Source organism: Phaenicophaeus curvirostris, chromosome 3 (genome assembly GCF_032191515.1).
Source record: "Phaenicophaeus curvirostris isolate KB17595 chromosome 3, BPBGC_Pcur_1.0, whole genome shotgun sequence".
Classification (NCBI taxonomy): domain Eukaryota; kingdom Metazoa; phylum Chordata; class Aves; order Cuculiformes; family Cuculidae; genus Phaenicophaeus; species Phaenicophaeus curvirostris.
In genome coordinates this window covers 46,424,933-46,447,612 of record NC_091394.1, presented here as the reverse complement: position 1 = coordinate 46,447,612, position 22,680 = coordinate 46,424,933, and the positions used below count along the sequence as shown (strand labels likewise).

The 22,680-nt window shown below is 37.8% G+C and overlaps 1 protein-coding gene across 1 annotated transcript in view; it reads right to left on the bottom strand.

Moving 5' to 3' along the window:
• Positions 1-22,680, bottom strand: part of LAMA1 (laminin subunit alpha 1) — a 103,678-nt gene that overhangs the window by 72,313 nt on the left and 8,685 nt on the right. The window contains exons 2-3 of the mRNA XM_069853887.1: positions 9,130-9,300; positions 8,687-8,799 (exon numbers count right to left, since the gene is read on the bottom strand). Coding sequence (XP_069709988.1) covers positions 8,687-8,799; positions 9,130-9,220 — 204 coding nt within the window. The 5' untranslated portion in view covers positions 9,221-9,300. The remainder of the gene's footprint in view (positions 1-8,686; positions 8,800-9,129; positions 9,301-22,680) is intronic.

Sequence of the window (22,680 nt, the reverse complement as noted above, 5' to 3'; positions counted from 1 at the left end):
AGCCAACTGGGTACTAAACTCAGAATTTAAAAGCAGGATATTTTTTGCCTGGGAAGAGGGTAAAATTTGGTACAGTGACTCTGGATCAAATTTTTGCAGAAACTTTTGGCAAAAGGCCAGTCTAATCTCTTGCTAACAGAAACATGTACCATTTTAGGTCAAAAGTCTGAGTATTACAACGACACATTTGTGTATGTGACTAAAAGAGGACCAAATATATTCAGTGCATCATTCTGTGTTAATGTAGTAGTTGAAATTTATTTCCACGTGGTACATTGTCAGGATTACTTGGGTATAACACCCTTTCTATGGAAAATGTGCTATTTAGCTTTTCTGAACCACAGACGCCTTTAAAGAAGTGACTTGAGTTTTTTCCAAAACAGCTGTAGCCCAAACAACTTTTTGTTTCACATTTTAGTTTCGAGTTCAATCCTACAAGTAACAGCACTTTTAATAAGCTTTTAACACCCCATGTTAAAAATCTGTGCATTCCATTTTGATTCTGTGTTAAAGCTATTTGACAGAAGACTATTTACACACACTGCTGAAAACACACAGAGACAAACGTGACAAACAGGAACATGATAACTTTATTTAAGAATAGTAGCTCTTTTAAGATGTGCATTCTCTTAGCTGTACAGTTATTAATTATTTTTTTTTAACAACCCCGCATCCAAAGTGAAATCCACGCAACAGCACTCTAGCACTTCCCTGAGTAGGCAGGGCAGAAACTAAGTTTATATCACCTTTTAAATGATGTTGCCATGGCAGCTAGATAACCTGCACTGGCCTCAACTAGCTACAGCATTAGACACTAACACTGAAAGGCACTTAGTGTGAAGCTACTGCCTTCTTCCTTACATAATACCCACTATATCACTTCGCTTAAAAAGACTGTCTTTGCAAATTGGTAAGACTTGCTAGAGGGGTTTAATGTTTTACATGCATTATAGTACCAAATCACGTTTAGATGAAAGAAAAATGCCATATGATTCAACCAGCTCAGATGTATGTATTCTCACTTGAGCATAATGCCTGGTCAGCCAGTATAATCAACGTAATTCCTGCCTGCATGTGTAGTATTAACACTGTGTTGAGCTCCAACTTGGTTACAATCAGTTCTTTCAGATATTTTAAATTTAAATTTTAGAGGGGTCTTTTTCACTATAAAGATTAAGCCATAGTAAGAATAGCACTTGCCGTATAAATGCAGAGTTTTATTTTGTCAAGCAGGGAAATAAACACACAGAGATAAATAATAATTGCATTGTTTGTGCAATTCATGGAACGACTTTTGAAGTAAAACATTCTTTAAGTGAACAAAGGTTTGCTTAGGAGATCTTGCAGACATAAGGAAATTAAATCGGTGATAGTTATCTTCAAATTCTGACTTACTAGATTTAATACCTTAAAAAAAGTCAAACAAGCTCAATTTTTATTGAAAACAGATGTAACTTAAAAAATGATATACATTTGGTCTGATTTTATTTTCAGGTATTCATGAGGTTCAACAACGCCAAGTGCAAGGTCCTACACCTGGGTTGAGGCAATTCCCAGTTTCAGTACTGGATGGGGGATGATGAGATTGAGAGCAGAGCTGTGGAGAAGGACTTGAGGGTGCTCATTGATGAGAAGCTCGACTTGAGCCAGCAATGTGCGCTCACAGCCCAGTATCCTAGGCTGCACCAAAAGAAGTGTAGCCAGCAGGTCGAGGGAGGTGATTCTGCCCCTCTGCTCCGCTCTTGTGAGACCCCCCCACCTGGAATACTACATCCAGTTCTGGAATCCTCAACATAAGAAGGATATGGAACTGTTGGAACAGGTGCAGAGGAGGACTACAAAGATGATCAGGTTGAGAAGAGGAGGCTCCGAGGACACCTTATAGCAGCCTTCCAGTATCTGAACGGGGCATACAAGAAAGCTGGGGATAGACTTTTTACAAAGACAGGTAGTGATAGGATGAGGGGGAATGGCTATACATTAGAGAGGGAAAGATTTAGGCTAGACATAAGGAATAAATTCTTCACAATGAGAGTGGTGAGGCACTGGAACAGGTTGCCCAGGGAAGTTGCAGATGCCCCACCCCTGGAAGTGTTCACAGTCAAGTCTGATGGGGCCTTGGGCAGCCTGATCCAGTAGGAGGTGTCCCTGCCCATGGCAGGGGGGTTGGAACTAGGAGATCTTTAAAGTCCCTTCTAACTCAAACCATTCTATGATTCTACGATTCACTCTAGTTCTATCTTTTGACATATCACGCACACACAAACAGAAAGTTTCCAGTTGCTTGAATAAATATGAAAATTTACACAAAGTGAGGATTTTATCTGCTGACTTATATGCATTTCAGCAATGCAAGCTGAAGTAAACAAAAAGAGAGACCAGCTCACCGTTTAGTCATCGACTTACAGTCTCTAGAAATAAAATTTCTCTAAGATCTGTGAATTCTTCGTTGCTCAGAACACTCATTTTATCAAAATTAAGCCAATACCAAGAATTATAATCTAGCTTCCATGAAGAGAAGAGTCCGTTTTAAATAATACCTACAGCATGCCAATAAGCTCCAAATGAAAAAATTAAAATGCTAAAATTCATGCTTTGAAAGGGACAAAAAAAGACTGTGGGCAGATTGCAAGTCAAGCAACTGTTTTCCCTACATACAGCCTGGATTTCATTGGTTCAGTTAGCAGTAGTTGCGTTATATACATGTTTTGCATTGGGTTATATGCAAGCAGAGTCTGAAGAATCACCATTTCAGTACCTCTAACCTGAAGACACGCAGCATGTGGCAGAAGTCATTTATATGGGGATTTTCTCCATCACAGAACTACAGAAAACTATTAAAACCAGGAAAGTTTTATTGGCTGAGCTCAGGAACTGCTATGCAACTCCAGGCTCCAGGTCAATCATTTCTCTCAAATGTATGAAAGATTGGAGCACCGTTTTTTTTTCAATGCCATGTTAGAAAATGTTAAAAACTCTTATTTATTTATTTCTCCTCTCTGTTTGCTGCTGTCACCTTTACTACTTCCCTACTTATTACACAGTCAGCTGAACAACAAATTATCTACTTCTGATTACATCGAGACTTTTCAAGACCCATTATAGTCTGCAGCTGATGTAGCTGGTTTTAAATCCAGTTGCAACTGGTAACAATGAGATATCCTTCATCACAAATTGCAACCACTGCTGCAGAAACAAAAGATATTCACAGGAGTAGGCAAGTCAGATTTATTTTAAATATCAAGTTTCTTAGTGAGGGAAGAGGGAAGAGAAAAGCCAATTGAAGATAAAATTTTTCACAGCAACTCCATACATACTCAATGCACAACACAATAAATTAAAAAATTTCAATGCAACATTTTTCCAGAAAAACAGCAGCCATGTTTGATATTCCAGACATCTAGGGATTGAATTTTCCTGCATGCCTACAGTTCACCAGGAGCTGAAATGAAGGTATTTGACACTGTGAACCTAAAAGAGGCAGTCAGAAATCAGTAAATGATTCTATAAACAATTAAACATACACAGTGTAGAAAACCACTTCCTTCTTTTCCCCTGGTTCCTCTCAATTCTCTTCTTCCTTGCAGCAATACCAATATAACAAGTCACTTCTGCTTTATTTAGCCTCTCTAATGACCTTGTTTTCCCTCCAACAAGAAGTGCATTATTCTTGAACAAGACTTAAAAATGAACCCTTCTCTATTTACCAGGAAATTTTGCATATTTTTTTGCTCAAGAATGTAAACTCAGGCAACAGTGGCCACACAGCAGATGCTAGCCAAAAATCCATTTCCAAGGGTATGGTCAGTGCTCTGCAAGCCACACAGACACATGCCCCAGCAAGCACAGTTTTCCTGGTAGTATTTTTGGATAAAGACTCCTAGTTCTACTTTTCAATTTACACAAACTGTGACAACAATAAGGGAAGATTCTCTCTGTTTATATTTACGAGTATTTCACCCCCAGGCTCCAAAAGTGAAATGTTAAAGGGAAAGATGAGTCCCAACACACTGCTGATTTTTTTTCTTAATTTCAGAAATTTTTAATCTATTAAAACCAGAAATAATAACTGCTATTTCAAATCTAAGCCCCAATTCAAATCAAAACTCTATCTGATCTTTAAAACACCTGAAATGAGGATATGATTTTAGGATCTCAGGATCACTTTCAGTATCCTATTGTATTCCTTATGGAAATCACACTGGTGTAACATAAACCATGTAATGCAGAAGACTGTAAAATGAACAAGCCTGAAGGAATGCAAGGCTCTTGGCAGACTGATTGCTTCTAGTTTTATAAATTCAGCGAAATCTTTCCTTCAAGATGAGTGCAGAAATGAAGTCTAAAAAGCAGCTAAAGATGTTTTTCAAAACAGCATGACAAGTCCTGTGGTAAAAATATCTATTAGAACTAACATTACTCTGCATTTTAAGTGAAACTGCAAAATCCATTCTGTTCAATGCTGTCAACACTTGGTTACTAGAAAAGCCTTTGTTTCTCAGACTTCACTTTACTGTCCAAAAAGTCCAAAATTAATCCGTGCAAATTTTCAAAGAGTAAAACACTACATGAAAGGATATTCTGAGTCTTAGCCTATATTGTTCACGGGAATGTCTTTTTAAGGGATAAAAAAGGCTTCAGACTCTTATTAGAGACTATGAGGCCCAGCAATTGCATATTTTGCTCTGAAGAGTCTGTGACATTAAAAGTGTAACTTAAACTAAACCTAGTAGAATTTCTAGTCTTCTAAATGACATTTTCTTTAACACCTCTATTCATTATGTGCAAACACTGCTTTGGAATAAAAATTTCTTTTACTCAGAAGCGTTTTCTGAGATGTACAGATGAGCTTTCTGAATCTTACATCATCGGTTTTACAAAGTCACAAAAGGCTTTTAAGGAAGCTTGCCACGTACAATAAATTAGCATTGGTCCAATGAAGTCTAAAGATTAATATCTTTTTAGATCAGCACAGGATTTCCCCTTACATAAATCTCTTCTCGTCAATTGACTTCAAGACAAAAGCTCTGTACAAGTCATATTATAAATTTTTTTACTTTCTCTTTTTTTTTACTTTCTCATTTTTTAACTCTTTTTTTACTTTCTAGTAGCAGAAACTACAAATTACTCTTACATCAGCCTTTAAGTGGTAATCTGGTACTCACAAAATATTCATGAGCTATGACTCAGAATATCTCCACTCAGAAGTGGAGATATTTACTCAACTTGATACTACGGTCTTCCAAGAACAACTGCTCTTGCTTTGCAATACAAGAACTTTGGGACATACAAACTCGTGCCTTTCTGTAATGCTTAGTATAACATACTCTTAAATACCTTTAAAAGTCTGAAGCACGGCAATAAAAGTGAAGGAAATATTCTTCATTTAATGGTGTTACAAACAAATATTTTACAACTGGCCTGAGCACACCGCTGACACTTTTAATAGTCAGCATTTCTTTTAATTCATTATTATTTCACAAAGTAGCTGTCCTGAAGAGTCAAACTCAGCCAAAAATGCTGGTTTTACCTAAAACTACTGCTGTTCATCTTGTTTCTGTAGAACTGCCACTGCAGGAAGCACACGGTCATAAATCAAATCTTGGTATCTTGTACATTAATATTACACCTCGTTGCTTAACTAATCTTTCCCCAGTTCCGGAGCTTTGCCATAAATTTAATGGAAAGATTATGAGGGAAGATTATCATATATCTGGGTCCTGGAAAGACTGAAAGGCACACCAGAATACATATACCTAGTTGTATGATCCACATGAGCTAAAAACTCATGATATACCCACTGGCTGCCCTTACAAAATGCTTAGCATTAGTTATAAACAGCACAGAGACTGCAAAGAGGAAAGATCAAAACAGTAATTTTGATACTGATTTTATTAGCCAGCCCTCTTTTCTCAACAAGGTTCCACCAAAGTATTCTTCATTCCAGCTGTATTTAGATTAAATAAAATAAGTGCAACATTGACTATTAGCTGAAAGAATATCCTCTGCTTCCTTCAATTTTGAGCCAAGAGATGAATGCAGCCACATACAGGGGTCAGACTACAGCCAGAACTTCACCTAGGGTAAACTGTAGTAGAACCAGTTTTCACCACATAAAGGAGTCTTCCCCATGTTTGCCAGCCAGGGCTATGTTCCAGCATTCACCAACCCAACTGCCAGACTGTATCTTAACAGTACATTGGCAACAATTCCAAGAAACAATCCATTCCTCTTACTGTTAGGACTTATGGGTAATTTCTAAAGAAAATGTAAATAATGACCAGATGGTCATTCTTCACATCACAAAGGAGTGTGAATATTGTCTATATTCTGGCAAGGAAAGTTAAAAGGATATACTCAGATTAATCCTTGACAGATTTAGTGCACAAATCTTGAAATGTAATAAGAATTACCAATGCTAAAGATACACTGCTACACATATAGTTGCAGGTACTGACTTTCAGGAATATTTTTAAAGGTCCTATAAAAGTATTTAAGTCATTCTCAAGCATATTTATTATGTAAAGGGTTACTAAAATCACTGAGGTCCTTCATACATCTTACTTTTTACTTGTGTTGACTTGCTTAAAGTAAGCACACCAGGTCAGCTCTAATAACTCATTGACTTCAAGCAAGCTCTATTAACCAAATCCTTTCTTGCAGAGCAGTAATTTACATTCAGTTTGCATAGCCCTAGATGCCTTCTCTCTCTCAAATTCTCTAAGGAAAACATAGAAGAAAGGCCCCTTGGGGAAAACTTTTCAAATTGAATTAGTGAAACCAAGCGTGGTTCATGAGTGGAAAGATATGTATTTGGTGAAATATCAACAGCTCTAAGGCTGAGGAATAAAAGATTTAGAGGGCAGGTCAGTTGGTCTGCTTCCAAAGTGAAAATGTTGTAGGATAAAAACTAAGGCATTCCCTCCTCCTTCATTTTTCCTTCCTGTTTGTCCATTTACAAATCAAACACAAAGCAAACTCCTCAAACAACAAGAAAGTGCTATCCAAACCTTCTGTCACTGACAAAAGACACCCTGTGATTAGTTTTGTATCAGTTCTGCTTTACAATTAAAGAGCAAACTAGGCCTCATTTAATCCATGCTTCATTTTAAAACATCAAAGTTAAATCTTCTGGTTTAATCTTTAAAATAACTTTCAAGCACGGTCTAGAGAACTTGCAAAATCTTGTTACCAACCAAACACCTCAAGTATGCATTTCTTAGTAACCAAGTTTCTTCCAGAATTTGGAAGCCTTCCCATATTAATAAAGGATTTTTGAGCTATGATTTTCAAACAACTTAGATAAGCCAATGTATAGATCTGTTCAAAGTAAAACAACAAGAAAAACACATTTTCTTCACAAATTATTTTGTCTTATCTTGGAACAAGGTAGACAGCAGGAGACTTCTGATTCCTCCATGTCAAACAGATAAATCAATAAATTAGCATTTAGCAGCCTCCTGCTTAAGACTGATGAATCCCCCCAAGCTTTATGGCAAAGTGCCAAAACAGAAGAACCAACTTTTGCCCAGACAGTTCCACCCTCTCCAGGGTCAGAAATCACTGCTTTAAAGATATAATTCTTGACTCGTCAGAACAACTGGCAGCAAAGTTCATAGAAGATGTAATATAGAACATTTCTTCCCAGTGCTCCTTCCAACAAGATGGTAATCAGAATCAGTCATCAGCACAGTAAGTGGCAAATTGACTTTTCTTTCAGCAACACTAACTTTGCCCTGTTTTATGTGTATTTGGTCCTAAAGAATGACCCTCAGCTAAGAAAAATCTGTTTCCAAGGTTCTGGAGATTCTACAATTGAACACATTTTGGCATTTTACATAATAATCTTACCATTATATTGTATTAACAGATTTACGTATTTAATCTAAACACAAAAATATACTGAGAAATTTAAACAGAAGAGTTTAATTTGAGATTTAATGTGAGGTAACTGGTGTGAACACAATAATCTCACTTAACTTTCTCTTCTCCTGTGAAACTCAGTATCTGAGTTACAATACCTAAGGATCAAAAGAGTTCATATTTGGAAGAATATCAATGTTCTGTTTTCTTCTAGTAAACGTCAAAATCTTCTACCATATCCTATGCCAAAACATTCATTCTTCTACTAAGAAGCTGTATGATGATCAGGTGACAGGCTGATAATTACAGTTAATAAACAGAAACAGATGCATCCTCACACTTAAAATCTGCACTTAAGACAACACTCTGAAAACACTGTTTCCTGCTTGAAAATAAGTCTTTGATAACCCAGACTTCAAGTACCCTGAATGAAACCAAAGGTGGAGGAAAATAAGATTAGAAAATTGCTGAGAAAAGACAGCACGGTCAGGCAAAGGAATGCTATCGAGACAGAGGGAACACACATGTAAACACTGTCATAGGCACATAAACTATTGTTACTGTGCCACAAATTAAAACAACTTGTAACTTACAGCTTACAAACATAGTGATTTCCACTACAGCTTGATAGACATGAAATTGCCAAGATGTTCTAGAACAACAATTGAAAAATGCATCTGTTTAAAATCAGTTCATACTAGCTTTAGCTTTCCATGTGTTTCTACATGGCTATCTGCTAAATATTCTACCACCTAAACTGCAATCAATTATATTGGCTAATATCCTACATACAATAAACGACACTCCTCTAAATATTACTCACCTGCCTTAAATCCAAGGTGATAGTGACCCAGTGGTATTGCCTCCCATTCTGAATGCTAGGACTCTGCCACCAGTTATTAGTACCATCAATTGCACTGGAAATTGGGTGCTGCTCTGTTTTAAAGCAAAAAAATAAACATATCTTGAAAATACATCTCACTGAATTTTCTCTAATGCAACACATTTATTTCACACTGAGCACAATTTCTTCCTCTCATAAGGAAGTAAAAGCTGAAATCTTGCCCCAGTCATTGTGGTGCTTAATGGCAATTTAAAGCGCTCATGCTTCCTGTCAGCCCATTGCTCAAAGGCGGTTTCATTCATGTAGTAACAGAACTAATGGTAAACTAAGTATTTGACCCCAATGCACCCTGTATTCATGGGGAAGGGTCAAAAAGAATGACACAGACCAATGAAACCAAAACAAAACCACACAAAACTTGCCTTTGGCATTGGCACTGTTATGGTCACAGACACGGCACTGGGCATTGCGCAGGGGTCGTCCTGGGACATGCTCCACCAGTTTGCAGAACATCTCTGGTCCCTTCTCTCCGCAGGTAGCATTAGTGGAGATATGAGCATTGCTGGCCAGGTTCAAAATGGCAGGGAACAGGCCTTGAAAGAAGTAACATTAATCAGTCGTATTGTAGGGTAAGCAAAATACAGACATGGGTACGAGATAGGTCTCTGAACATACAGGATGTCATGAGAACCATCTATGAGCCAGAAATACAGGAAAATACAATGAAAACAATTTATTTTGTGACAAGATTATCATATCACATTGACAACAGCATATCAGTCGCCATACCCTGAGGCACTGTTGCCCTCTCAGTCCCTGCTCACACCCAAGGGCTCGTCCCAGCACAGCCCACGACCTCATTTCAGGTCCTCAGGGCCATCTGCCCCTGCCTCAGCCACGCCACAGAACGGACATGCGGCTCCTCACACAGCTCCTCCTAATGCTGAGGCGGGACTACCCACCAGCCCATGACCCTGCTTAGCCTCAGGCCATCATCATCCCCAGGAAGGTGCCTGATGCCAGGGCCTGGGGTTGCCCTGATGTGCACCCAGCTACCCTGCTCCTGGTTGGGGTGGTGGGACTGGCCCAGGCTGCCAAGACCTACCCTGACTGACTGCACAGGGAAACCCCCATAGCTCTCGATGTGTCCCCAGCCTTCAAGGCACCCCGACTGCAATAATCCCATTACTTCGCTCCATATGTGGATGCTTTACTGCTGAGGAACACAAGAGTTAAAGTTAGCTGTAGTTACTAAACCTTCTCTTCACATTTTGAATTGATGAAAGCCAGGAGGACAACCAGCCCATTGCCAGAAGTGAGAAGGAACAGGAGAGCACACACTGGGCTGCTGTAGAAAATGGCATTTCAGTGGAGCCCTCTGAGGCAGCAACACCACTACCCCGAACAATATGCTCTGGAGTTTTAAGGAATGTGTTTTAGAACTTTGCTCTGGGCTTTTCTGCATCCTGCGTAAAGTCTAAGGGATGTTTTGCTTGCCACTTATTAATCTTCACACAAACATTTTACCAAACTTTCAAATGGTGTTGTTCTTGTGTGCTGGAATGATGAAACAACATATGAAGCATTTCAAGGACACTACTAACAGTAATTCTTAGTATTTTCTAAAAGGAGTGAAGTTCTATTTTAGCCTGAAGGCTACTGATTAAATTTAAAGAATATTGCATGCAACAGAAAGAAGAAAAGCAGAAGTTAAGCACTGTTAAGCTAAGAATTGTTACCAGTTTACAGACTCTTCAGCTAAAAAGCTTTCATTTCTTGCATGTTTATGGTATGACAGAGATGCTCTATTTCCTCTCAGAAGTAACTGAAGAAGAGAAACTGTTTTGGAAAAACAGTCCTCTGCTTAGAGTTCAAACACAATGGGCTGAAATCAAAGCTAGAGCCATGGTACGACATATAAAGAGTATGGCAAGAATTACTAGTGTTGCAATAGGGAGGTATTAAAATCAGATTTCTGAAAGGGTTCTTAATTTTCTATTCTCTTATAAGATATACTTAATTTAAAAATATCTATTCATATTTGTGAAAATACATTATTTTTTCACTAGTAAAACTGTACAAATTATTCCACACTGCAAAAGATTGTACTATTAATACCTTGTTTTTCTTATCAGTCCATCTCAACAAGTTAAAATTAAATATTCCTTTAACTTAAAGTGTCTGCCTGCCCAGTAACTGCATAACCCTAGAAAGCCTCAATAACAGTTTTAGTGTTATTTAAACCTTGGCTTCAGCTATTGAAAATGTGGCTAAATCCTAAACCTCTGTACAATAGTAGGGGTAACAAACTGTGTTTTCAATTGTGTTATACTCAAAACTCAGGAGGGAGGTGGAGCTTATTTTTTTTTAATCCTGACTTCACTTAAATTAAATCTAGACTACATTGGATGCCTTGTTCTCATTATAACTACCATCTGATGCAGACGAGGATGCTGAAGACATACTATTGAGCACTGCATTGAGGTTCTTCTGCCAGTAACACGCTTTCTGCAGTCTTATCTCACCTCATACAGTTTGGGTGCAGTAGTGCTCCAGACTTAAAGTTCAAGGCAAAGCAGAAATGCCACCCTCCATTTTCCTACTGAACAAGAAAGCTCAGTGGTAGAAGGTACTCACTTTTATATTACTGTCCAATAATAAAGAATCTTCAGTATTCATTGCTGTTCACCTAGTCTTCAAGAGCTATCCAATACTTCCCAGGGCATTCATTACCTTCACTCAAGTTACACAAAAGCTTTGCTATTTCTTTCAAGGGTCATTTGTTACAGTGGCTTAATTTGCCTACAATTACCTTCAGGCAACAGACCTGTGCCAAGGAATAGCAAAGCTCTAAAGAAAAGCACTAATGGCAAGTGCTGTGCTCCTCAAGTTTCATTCCACATCCCAAGATCAAGTCACCATAGCATTCACACTGGACTCGGCCCTTTTGTCTGCTTGTCATCAAGCATCTAATTGCCTTTTTAAAATTTGCCAATTAATAACAAAATTAATAATGATATGATAACCTTTAGGTCTCATGATGAATTTTCCGAGTCCCACAGAGATAAGAAAGGACATTTCAATCCAACTGAGTTGCACTGCCGTTTTGCCCCTGGATTCAAATAAACAAGTTGTTACTTCATCCTGCAAGGTACTGCACCTTTTCATTTCCTAGCTGATTATATTCACCTCTGAATGGTTGGACTCAATGATCCAAGAGGTCATTTCCAACCTGGTGATTCTATGATCCTAACTCTTAAGGCAATCTGCACAGGTGTGTCCACTGATTTCACTAGAGATCAAGAATGGTGCAGAAGCCGATTTATTAAGAAAAAATAAGTTTGATAAACAAAATGGAAAAAAAAAAGGTAAAGTTAATGAGTTGCACCTTTACAGAACATTCTTCCTCTTCAGCCAGTCAGTATGCTCTTAAGAAAATATTTTTAAGAAAATTCCAACAGTTAATAGATGATCCTCTGCTAGAAAACCAAGCAAACAAAAAAAATCAAAAGAAACAAAAGAGAAGAATAAAATGATTCAGTAAAATACATTTTTATCTCTCTCAGGTAAAGATAGTAATGATAAAGATGAGCAATCACAGACACACTTATTTGAATAAGCCATTTACAGATAAATAGGTGACTGTCATCATATCATGCTATAAAATCCAAGCGGCCATAAGAGATATAAAACTCTAGCAGAAGAGACCACATATCATTAAACTGATCTCTTAGTAAATAATATTTACATTCTTAAAGACATTGATGTAACTTTTACAGCTTGCTATCTGAAGTCCAGCACAAATGATCGATTGAATTGTATTTATCATACTTATTCCCACAAGAAAGGAAAGCAAGTGCTACATACAAAATCCTCATTGTTTCACTGCTTAACTGTCAGGCTCCACTATACCAATAGACAAATGTAGCAAACAGGCTTTGAACAAGTCCTGAGAAATCTCCATATGGACGGCAACAGATCCACGTGTTAGAATTCTCAGCTCATTAATCTAGTTTGGTTGACAATGTTACATTTCATAAAATGGCTTGGGTTGGAAGGGACTTTACAGATCATCTAGTTCAAGTCAACCTGCCATGTGCAGGGGCTCCTTCCACCAGACCAAGTTGCTCAAAGCCTCATCCAGCCTGGCCTTGAACATGTCTAGGGATGGGGCATCCATGCCTTCTCCAGACAACCTGTTCCAGTGCCTTACATCCTTTCACAGTAAAAAAATTCATTCTAATAGCTAATATACCCTCTCTTCAGCATAAAACCATTACCCGTTGTTCTACCACTACATTGCCTGATAAAAAGCCCCTCACCATCTTTCCTATAGACTCTCCTTAAGTACTGGAAGGCTGCTATAAGGTCTCCACAGAGCCTTCTCTTCTCTAGGCTAAACAAGCCTAACTTTCTCACCCTGCCCTCACACAGGAGGTTTACTTACTACTTTTTCTTTCTACCTTTAAGCTCATCTGTTTCCAAATTACTGTTGAGCATTTCGCAAGAGACAGTGGTGGTCCCAAGAAAAGCTACAAGAATTTTTAAAGTAAACTAATTACTTCTACCTGCTGGTCAATTCTTTTCATGGAAACATGAAGACCATTGTTTAATACCATTTTTTCCAGCTACTCAGATGCCCATTTGCCGCAAGCCAGAGTCAATGAATAGACAGTAATTCTACTTTAAGAAATAATAACAACTGGTTCACTTCAGTTCAGCCCAACCGTGGAGCACAAAGTTCTTACTAGAGGTTCAAGCGAATTGCTCTTATCAGTGAGAGCTTGGGTTTAGCCACATGCATGACTAAAACTCACTACAGGAAAACTGAAAACACAAGTAGGTAATGTCAGAATTGCGCCATTCAGAGCTTTCCTACAGGGGCAAAATGCTCCAAGCTCAGAGAAATTAGAGGAAATCAGATCCCTAAAAATGTGGTCTGCAACATGGATATGGCAGAATCTGACATTTTCACACTCTACAATTCTCAATTCTTAAAGTAATGACAAGACAGAAGAATCCAAAGATTAGATGAGTTTATTGCACATACAGATCATCAGGCAGACTTTGTGGTGATGGACGTAGCATTAACTTTTTGCCAAAAGTCAGAGGAAAGGCTTATTCACAATAAAGCCTGTTATAATATGTTTGAATGATGGTTGAAGAGGTGATGAACATGCAGTATGCCAGTGAAAAGGAAGACAGGAAAAGAGCTTTTAGGCAGATGAAGTAGTCCGCTGCTATTTTGTGTGTTTCAATAGGCTTATCAACTCTAATCCTTCAGAATGATTAGGAACAGTTGGAACATGCAGCTTGTTGAGGCAGATACAAAGTGCTGATGATTAAAAGTCATTATTAGAATGAAATATAAGATTGCTTAAGACATCAGCAACTGGGATAGCTATCCCTCTATTGTGATGGTTATGCCTGATCATGTCCTACACCCCCTTGGGAATTATTCTACCCAAACCCAGGGTCTACAGAAGGCCTTACAAGCTCCTTATTGCTGGAGACAAGTACCAACATCTTCTCTAAAAACTCAATTTAATTCTTTATAGTTTTATGAGGATTTCTTTCAGCTAATTGATTTTGTTATAGGTATAGACTATCAAGCAACCCAGAAGTTTTCTCCAAGATGACTTTCAAGGATCTGAGACATTTCCAGGGTTCCGGCAACTCCAGTTGGATGCACATTTGGTATCTTCAACCATTATCAATGTACATCTAGTGATATGTTCTGGATATACCTGATTCACTACACACAAGCAGTGAATAAGCAGATCAACTCCATAGTATTTACAGAGAGGATGTGACACATCTTACGAGTCAGTGAATATTTTGCCTAGCTCAGATAACCTTCCGATGCACAGAAGCACACTAAAGACATTACACTTCCTCTATATGGTCAAACCACAACACACACACATCGATAACAGATATAACAAAATCACATGCAGGTGTTGTCCTTCTCCGCCATTTATCAAAGGCTTTTTAGACATATTTATTTTCTTACCTTTAAAAAATATACTCAGTTTAGTACACCTGGCCTCATTCTGTATAGCCAGATCTAAACAAAGCCATAATTCCACTCCCCATTAACAATTTTTTCACTCAGGATATTCAGAAGTCTTTCATAATTGTTTTGTTACAGGTGGAAATAACATTGACTTGTGTGTTTTGGCAAAATTCATACATTGCCTGTTTCTGACCATATTTGACTGCATGGACTTTCACAATGTGACTGGCAGGCAGGGCGAAACAGTACAGGTGGCATGTGAAGAAAGGGAAACACTCCTCAGAAAAGCAGTCTTCCTAGCAGAGGCACAGGTGATTAAGTTTATTTATTTTATAAACATAATTGTACAAAGAGAAGGATACACAGGAGTTCCACTTTACATAGGCTGCACTATACCAGCAAGCATATTCTATAAGCACAATAAAGATGATAATACTTTATGGTATCCTGATCTATCCAGCAAGGATGGCCATACTTCTTACAGGAAGACCACATTTAGGACGGCTTCCTCTGAATCCAAATTCAGTAGTCTGTCTGATATCCCCTGAAAGCTGAATGGATTGGGTAAGCAATTAGTTTTTATTCTTTCAGAAATCAGAAGACAAAAAACTGATGGAGAATGAAGACAAAAAATTATCCAAAGCAAGCCAAAAAGTGAGTCCAGAAAGTGACAATGTTCTCTGGATTGTTCGTTAGTCTATACAATGAAGACTTCAAAGTAGACTTCAGTGAGAAACAGACATTCAGCAAAGCAACAGCTTCATTTTCCCCGCATGTATTTTGGATTTTTGTGCTGAGGGTAATAGTGCAGTAATTTGCAAGTGAACAAAGTAGATGTGACTTAAAAAGCTGATGTGTGCTAGTTAACAATGAGCTTTTTATTGTGTCATTTCTCAGAACACAGAAATACTTGAAGGGGTCTAATCCCATTTGCAAGTTAACTGTTTTTAAAAAATGTAAGGCAATCAGTGATTCATAACAAGCAGGCAATGTTGAAGTTTGCTCAGAAGCAATAGATTCTCCGTTTACTGAAAACATTTACAGAGGACACAGTGGCAGTTGTTCAGAATAGTTTGATGCATTTTAGGACAACAAAAAGGGCTAAGGACAAAATGTATTAAAATGTCACAAAATATTAGAGCGGATAAAATATGTAACAGTATTACACTGCAAAAGTTAAGGTCACATGCTTTATAACATTCTTGGACAGTTTTCTATAGCATAGATTTATTTTAGTTGCTCTGCCTTGGTCAAGTTTCAGACTAAATGAGTTTACTAAATAAAAGTCCTGGAACTATTGGGCTTGGGTTCAGATTCTTTGCCTGCTTAATAGATTTTCCCTCATTTTATTTTAAAATTCAATGTCCGTAGCTTAACCTTTTCCATGCTCTTTAATCAAAATCCTATCCTATAATCACAATGAAAACCTAGGCTTTTTTTCTTAAAGTAAATGGGCTGAAATTTCTAACTTCAGGAATTAAGGCACTAATTCCCTATCCTTAGAGGTCTTATAATCCATTTTGTGGAGATATTGCCTAAAAACATCCATTAGCAGCAGCCATCAACCCATATGAAAAGCTGAAAGCTTCACTACAACTTACACAATTGCCTTTGTTAGCCAGTCATTAGTAAGAAATCATTTTGAAAACTGATCACTCTTTTTTCTGTAGCCCTACAGAGAGAAGAATTTCTGCTAGCACAACACAAAGTTTACAGATGCTAACAAACAGGTATGGCTTTATCAGCAGAACCTCTGTGGACTTTAACTTGCAAAGTTGAGAATAAGCTACTTAAGACTAAAAATCAAACCTCACTGCTATGACAGACCGCTATATTCCCTTAACACCTGTTCTGTATTTCTTCTCATACTGTAGAGCAAAGCTAATGTCAATCTCAAATACTAGCAGGGGAAGACTATGTTTATTTAATTCAGCTTTCAGTATAAGAACATTTTAAATTTGTCTACTCTGTCCTCAAAATCTTGCAGTGAGGTATATTCCTGAACATCCCTGACAAGTCTGCTCTAGTGTTTTATCACTCTAAAAAGTTATAAGTTTTCAGTCTTCTTTGCTGCATTTATGATCTTCCATGGTCTTGATTACAGCTCTGACTACCTGAAAGGCTGTTATCACACACCCTTTTCTCTTCTCCAGACTAAGTAAACTACCCTTTCAATCTTTCCACAGTCAATTTTCTAAAGCTCTTACTCTTCTGAATTCTTGGCAGCTTGCATCTCTCCAACAGCGTAGGTCTTCAGACCTCATCAGAACCAACTGGAGTAGAATAATTTAAGTTCTTGACAGTTTCGTTAACATACCCCAGAATAAAAGTTTTACTTTCTTTTCAAGGCACTACAGTTCAGTTTGCATTGAGTGCTAAGGTAAATAAAAGATCTTTTTCTGTTGTCCTGTAGCCTGGTCAGTCATGAAAGGGAAGTAACCACCAAATCAGCCCTGGGATGAGCTCAGGTTATCTGTAAAATAGATTACTTCGCAGGTATTTGCTGAATGCTCATAAACACTTCCTTTCAGAGTAATCTGCTGAATACTTCACAATTCTGATTCTGTAAAACTTTTGCAAATCTCACTTAAACAATCTAAAGCGAGCAGCAGAAGAATGACAACAAAACAAAATCTCACATAGTCTTTAATGTGAACAAAAATTTTGCTTGAGCCATGCAAGCTGTAACAGCCACAGAAGACCAAACCCTGCCCCTCGCTCTGTCCAAGTTGAAAAGGGCTTCTCTACCAAACACGTTTGGCTATTGCTTATGTGCATTCAGCATTACTAGCGACTGCCTTAACGGAGACAGGGTGCTGCATCAATAAGCATTTACCTACCGCTGCCTACCTTGGGCTAGATGCTGTGCTAATTAACATCCAGTGCTCAAAAATATACTGGAAAAAATGTAACATCGCAAATTAATAAAGATGAAGTCTCTCAAATTGGCTAGAAACACAGAAGGCAAACCTTTGCTTGCACAGTATCATAATTTAGCCCTTAGACAGCAGCTAAACAACTCTATCCCAGCTGAAACCAGGACACTCAGAAAATATCAGCTGTACTCTTCTCCCCCGACTGGTTTTGCTCAATACAGTTTGTGAAGGTTAAGGAGCAACAGTCTTGCATAACTTCTAAGTCTTCTGTTAAATTCTCAAACACCATCAAACAGCCAAGTTAATGGCCATAATGTTGCAGAGAATTTGAATAGGGAAAACTATTTGGGCAGAAAGTCAGAAACCTAACAATTTTAGATTTCAAAATGCAAGAAGCAGCATGCTAAACATAAAAGACAACGGAATGCTAAGGGTAAAGGCAGAGGGGGAAAAAAAAAAAAAACATTCTATCCCAATTAATTACAAGATGCTAAATTTCCTGATACACAGCATTGGAAGGCTAGAGTTAAAATTAGGGAATTGAACTCACTGAAAAATATCCACAAAAACAAAAAAAAACCCTAAAAACCACAAAATGAAACTTCAAGATCAAATATTTAGAAATAAACAAAGGCCAAGCAACACATCTGCACAAAAAAAACCCCACAAACTTGTCACTTCTGTTAGTTACACAGTAACTAAAGCTTTCTTACACCAGGAATGGGTTAAGTATTAGTGTTAGAATTCAGTTTAAACTAGAACAATGTCCTCTAGACTATGCATAAACTAAGGGGCAATATGTCTAATTGTACTGTCAGCTTCAGACTGTACAATTGGATGTAAAAGATGGGTAATTTGTGAGTGTTCTTTATATAACATGCACTTTCAAAGTTCAATCAATATTTCTTCCATCAAATCATGTCTTGCAAGTATTGATTTTTTTGTGCAGTGCTCGCCTGTTCAAGAATCTGGTCAGAAATTGTCACAGCATTTACACCAAAGTCAAAGAGCCAGAAGTTGACAGATAGGCTGACTGCCAAAAAAGAACAAACCTGCAAGACAATGAAATTAGTTCTTCCTTGTTCACCCAAAGCTTTTCCCACATGTTGTGGAGTCTACATCACTGTGTATATTGGTTTAGGGGTTGCTGCATTATAGCAGCTTTCTTTCCTTAATGTTGGGAATTATTTTCGTTCAAACTTGAAGTAAACACAAGCCACAGCTATTAAATAGTTCAGTGTCTTTTCAGTTTTGCTTATATGCAGGCTAAGACAATATCAGCTCAGATCAATGTGACAGTAGTACCGCAGTGTGATTGACATGTCAGACTAGTGACCTCAGTCATTTGTTGCTTATGATGTGTCCCAATAGCAAAAAGGCAGAACACTTCTGTTCGTACAGATGTTGGATCTCGCGTAGCTTTCCCTACCCCAACCTTTTACTATGACTATCTCAGTAGGAAACAACTAACCTTGAGCTTCTTCCCTGTCGTCAGTTTTCAGTCTGAGGCAACAGTCTTCCTTATAAATGACAATTCCATCAAGGTTTAATCCTGGTTAAATTTGCATTCATAAAAATACAATTTTGGGCTTCACACTGATTCATTTATTATAATAAATATGAAGTTATGAGCAAAGTATCTTATCTACATTTAAATCAACCACTTGCAAAGTCTAAGATATGAGCTTGAAAAGAATTGGTTTAGTGGTCATAGTTTCTGTACTGTGACAGAGTATCACAACCAATGTTATTATTTCTTTTCCCACGTGAACAAAGAAAGACCCCTTAAGGCAGTTGGCATCTCCTTGTGATCATAATCTGAGTCTTACAGCAAGTAGTTACACTATAAAAACTCTGAAATGTATTTTTCCACTTAGTTCATTTAAGCTTGTTATTCACCAGCCATATACAAAACTAAAATTTATATGTGGTATTTTTTTAACTTTCATAATAAATGCGCTTAGTATTACAAATTACAACTGCCTTAGATGAAGTTAAATTTCTATTTAAAGTAAGTGGAATTTTTCCAATAACAAACAAAAGGCATTTCAAGTTGAAGAGCTTTTGGCACCTCAGAACTACCAACTCTTGTTTTACAAAGCCAGGTAGGTTTTTTTTTAGTCGTAGGAGAAAAGTATTTTCATTCCAGCAAGCACAAAGCAGTCATGAGGGCGCACACAGCCTCCTATCACTGCCAGATCTTCCTGGGTATGAGGGAGGGGCTGTCCTCCAGCTTGAAAAGAGAGAATTTGCAACTGAGTAACACTGAAGGCATGCAAAACCTGATTATCCCCTTATTTCTACTTACAAGATTTCACATCTCTAATTTGAATGATTAGTTGGGAAATAATCTCTGTAGGTTTTTTTTTTTAATTATAATCAACTGTTCCACGTGCTGTAAAGGTGGCTTTCTGATCTTTGCAAAGAGTAAAACATATCCTGCTACGGTTTTTTTCCCTCTCGAGGTATTTCACTCTAGGCAACAAAGCAAAATTGTAAATCACCATGCTTGGTTTACTTGTATCTCCTGGTCTCCACGCACGCAGGCTAACAACGTACAGGGCACATCTTGCAACTCTATTTTTAAAACATTAACAGCAGGACCCCTGCTGCACATTTTCTGCTTCAAACCTTCACCATCTTCAAACCCTTGTTTCATTTTTTTTCATAGGAAATGCCTTCATGAAAACCAAAGGCATTTGTGTCACACAGGACACATCCCTGAAGAACTGTCATTTTACACACTCAAAAGGAAAGAAGGGGCGGGGAAGCCCAAAAACCAACCAATGTTGCAAACTTTTAAAACATTCCCTTCTGAATTACTATCAGCGCTCAAAAACTCAGCTAATCACATGGAATTTTAATCAAGTGTCCTGAAAGTATTTCACCTTTGGCCTGAAAACAAGAATAATGCATTTCAGCCCAAAGGGCAATTTTTAAAGAAAGTTCCATCAGCCTGTAGACCAGGACTGGGTTCAAGTAATTTAATTTAAAATTCAGCAATGCTATAGTGAAAATGCTACTGTGAAAAAGACTAAAAAAAAAAACCAACCAACTTGCAAGGCACATTTTGGATCCTACTCTTTCTTAAACACTCCAAACATTTTTGTTGATTACTTTGAGAATTGCAGCATATAGGCAGAGCTGCAGTGGGCAGCATGTATTTCTCATCGTCTTTAAGAACAGAAAAACCAGGAGAGCTGCACAGGTTTTAGAAAAAGTGACTATCATCAGTTGCTAAAACGTGGTGTATTGAAGGCCCTACTAGAGATATCTAAACTCAGTTTCTTCCACAACCACTATTAGCCAGGGCAGCACAGCAATAGCAGAACTTCATACTGAGTACAGACAGTCAAAAATTGGAGCAACCTGACACATTGCTGGAGATAAACACCAGTGTTGCAGCCGCTGATCCATGCCAAGATACACAGTGAATACAGCTATCCATCCACAGTCATGATTTGTACCTGCTGCTTCATTGCCGGCTTCAGATCATATACTATCAACTCACCACTATGAAAAGATCTATCCTCCAGTCATCGCGTAATTCAGCCTGAAGTTCCCTGCCCAGCCACATGTATTTATCTCATTGCTTGCACAGATCAGCCAACTCTGCATCACATAAAACCTGCACCGAACTTTGTAGAATCATTACTTTCATAAGAAATGTTACAATATTATCAAAAACACAAGAAACTAAGCTGTTCCTTGCACAACCACTCTCAAGCAAAGAGCAGTCATCCATTTGACTCTAGTATCTTCATTTGCAGCACACCTTTAACAATGATAAGCTTGCTCTGTAGGACACTGTCAGACACTGTAAACCTACTTCAAGGAAGATAAATTGGGATAGGGCTTGGAGAGGCTTATTCCTGTGAGCTTTATCTTAAAATTCATGTTTACAATACTTATAAAGTCCATTTCAGTAACAAGCTTATATTTTTTGATTTAGCAAAAAAAAATACCTATTGTTTCTAAAACCCCAATCAACTTTTAGCAATGTTTATTGCCAATATAAATAAAAACTTTAAAAAAACCACCTTAACAACATGCAGTTTTATTCACAAACCATGGAATACTAGATACATGGCAGATTTGATTTCTGTTTGTAGGAACATTTTTCTTAATCCTGTAAGGGAGAACTATTACCTGTAAAAGTAAATTGTACTACTTGGGCAATTTAAAGAGAGCATTACTGAACCAGTGCATTATTTAGCAACTACTGAAGGAATAAATGAACAGTTGTGCATAGATAAATACAAATTTGTAGCAATTCTCCCCAAGTCAGTGGAGTTCATTTGATCCTTCATTTTCCCCATCAAATTTTTATTGCAGCATATTTTAAAGGATGTTTTCTAGTAGAGTACATCTTTTAAAGACTCTACAGGCTAAAGCATACAAAAGGAATCCTAGAACTTTCAACAGCATCTATTGCACAACAGTAATTTAAACCACAGTTTCCACAGTTTCTGACAATTCAAAGAACCTTCACTTCAAACTTCTGTTATCTAGTCCTTCTCAGCCAATAAAGTAGGAAGAACTCATCACCAGAGGCATTAGCACACAGTTACAAGCTTTTTCTACCCTCCCCTCTTCCAACAGTGCAAGACATGCACAAAACACAGCAAGTAAAATATGAGGTGTGGCATGGAGAATAACAAAACACACATTAACTATCAATGCATTTGAATGAGAAACGCTTACAAAAGAAAACTAGACAAGAAAAAAAACCTGCAAACTTTCCTGCAGTTTTATTAGTAGCAAAGCACCTTCAGGAGCTGGTTTTCTCACTTCTGTAAAGCAACAGCCAGAAAAAGGGAAGGCATAATCCAATTATTTGGTTTCTCAAGTGCAGTCTTACTATTGATGATAGATTCTCAATGATTCGCTCACTGTCTAGATACTCCTGGTTTGATCTGGAATAACCCCAAGCTGCCTGTAAAGCCTGGCCAGACTCCATCCAGTGCAGTAGCATCTCTGCCCTGGGGAGGAGGTAGTGGAAGAGCCTCCCTGTGCTGCCATCCTCCAAGGCACTCATTGCTCTGTGTCGTAGCTGCAAAGCTCCCTTTGCAAGTGCCTAT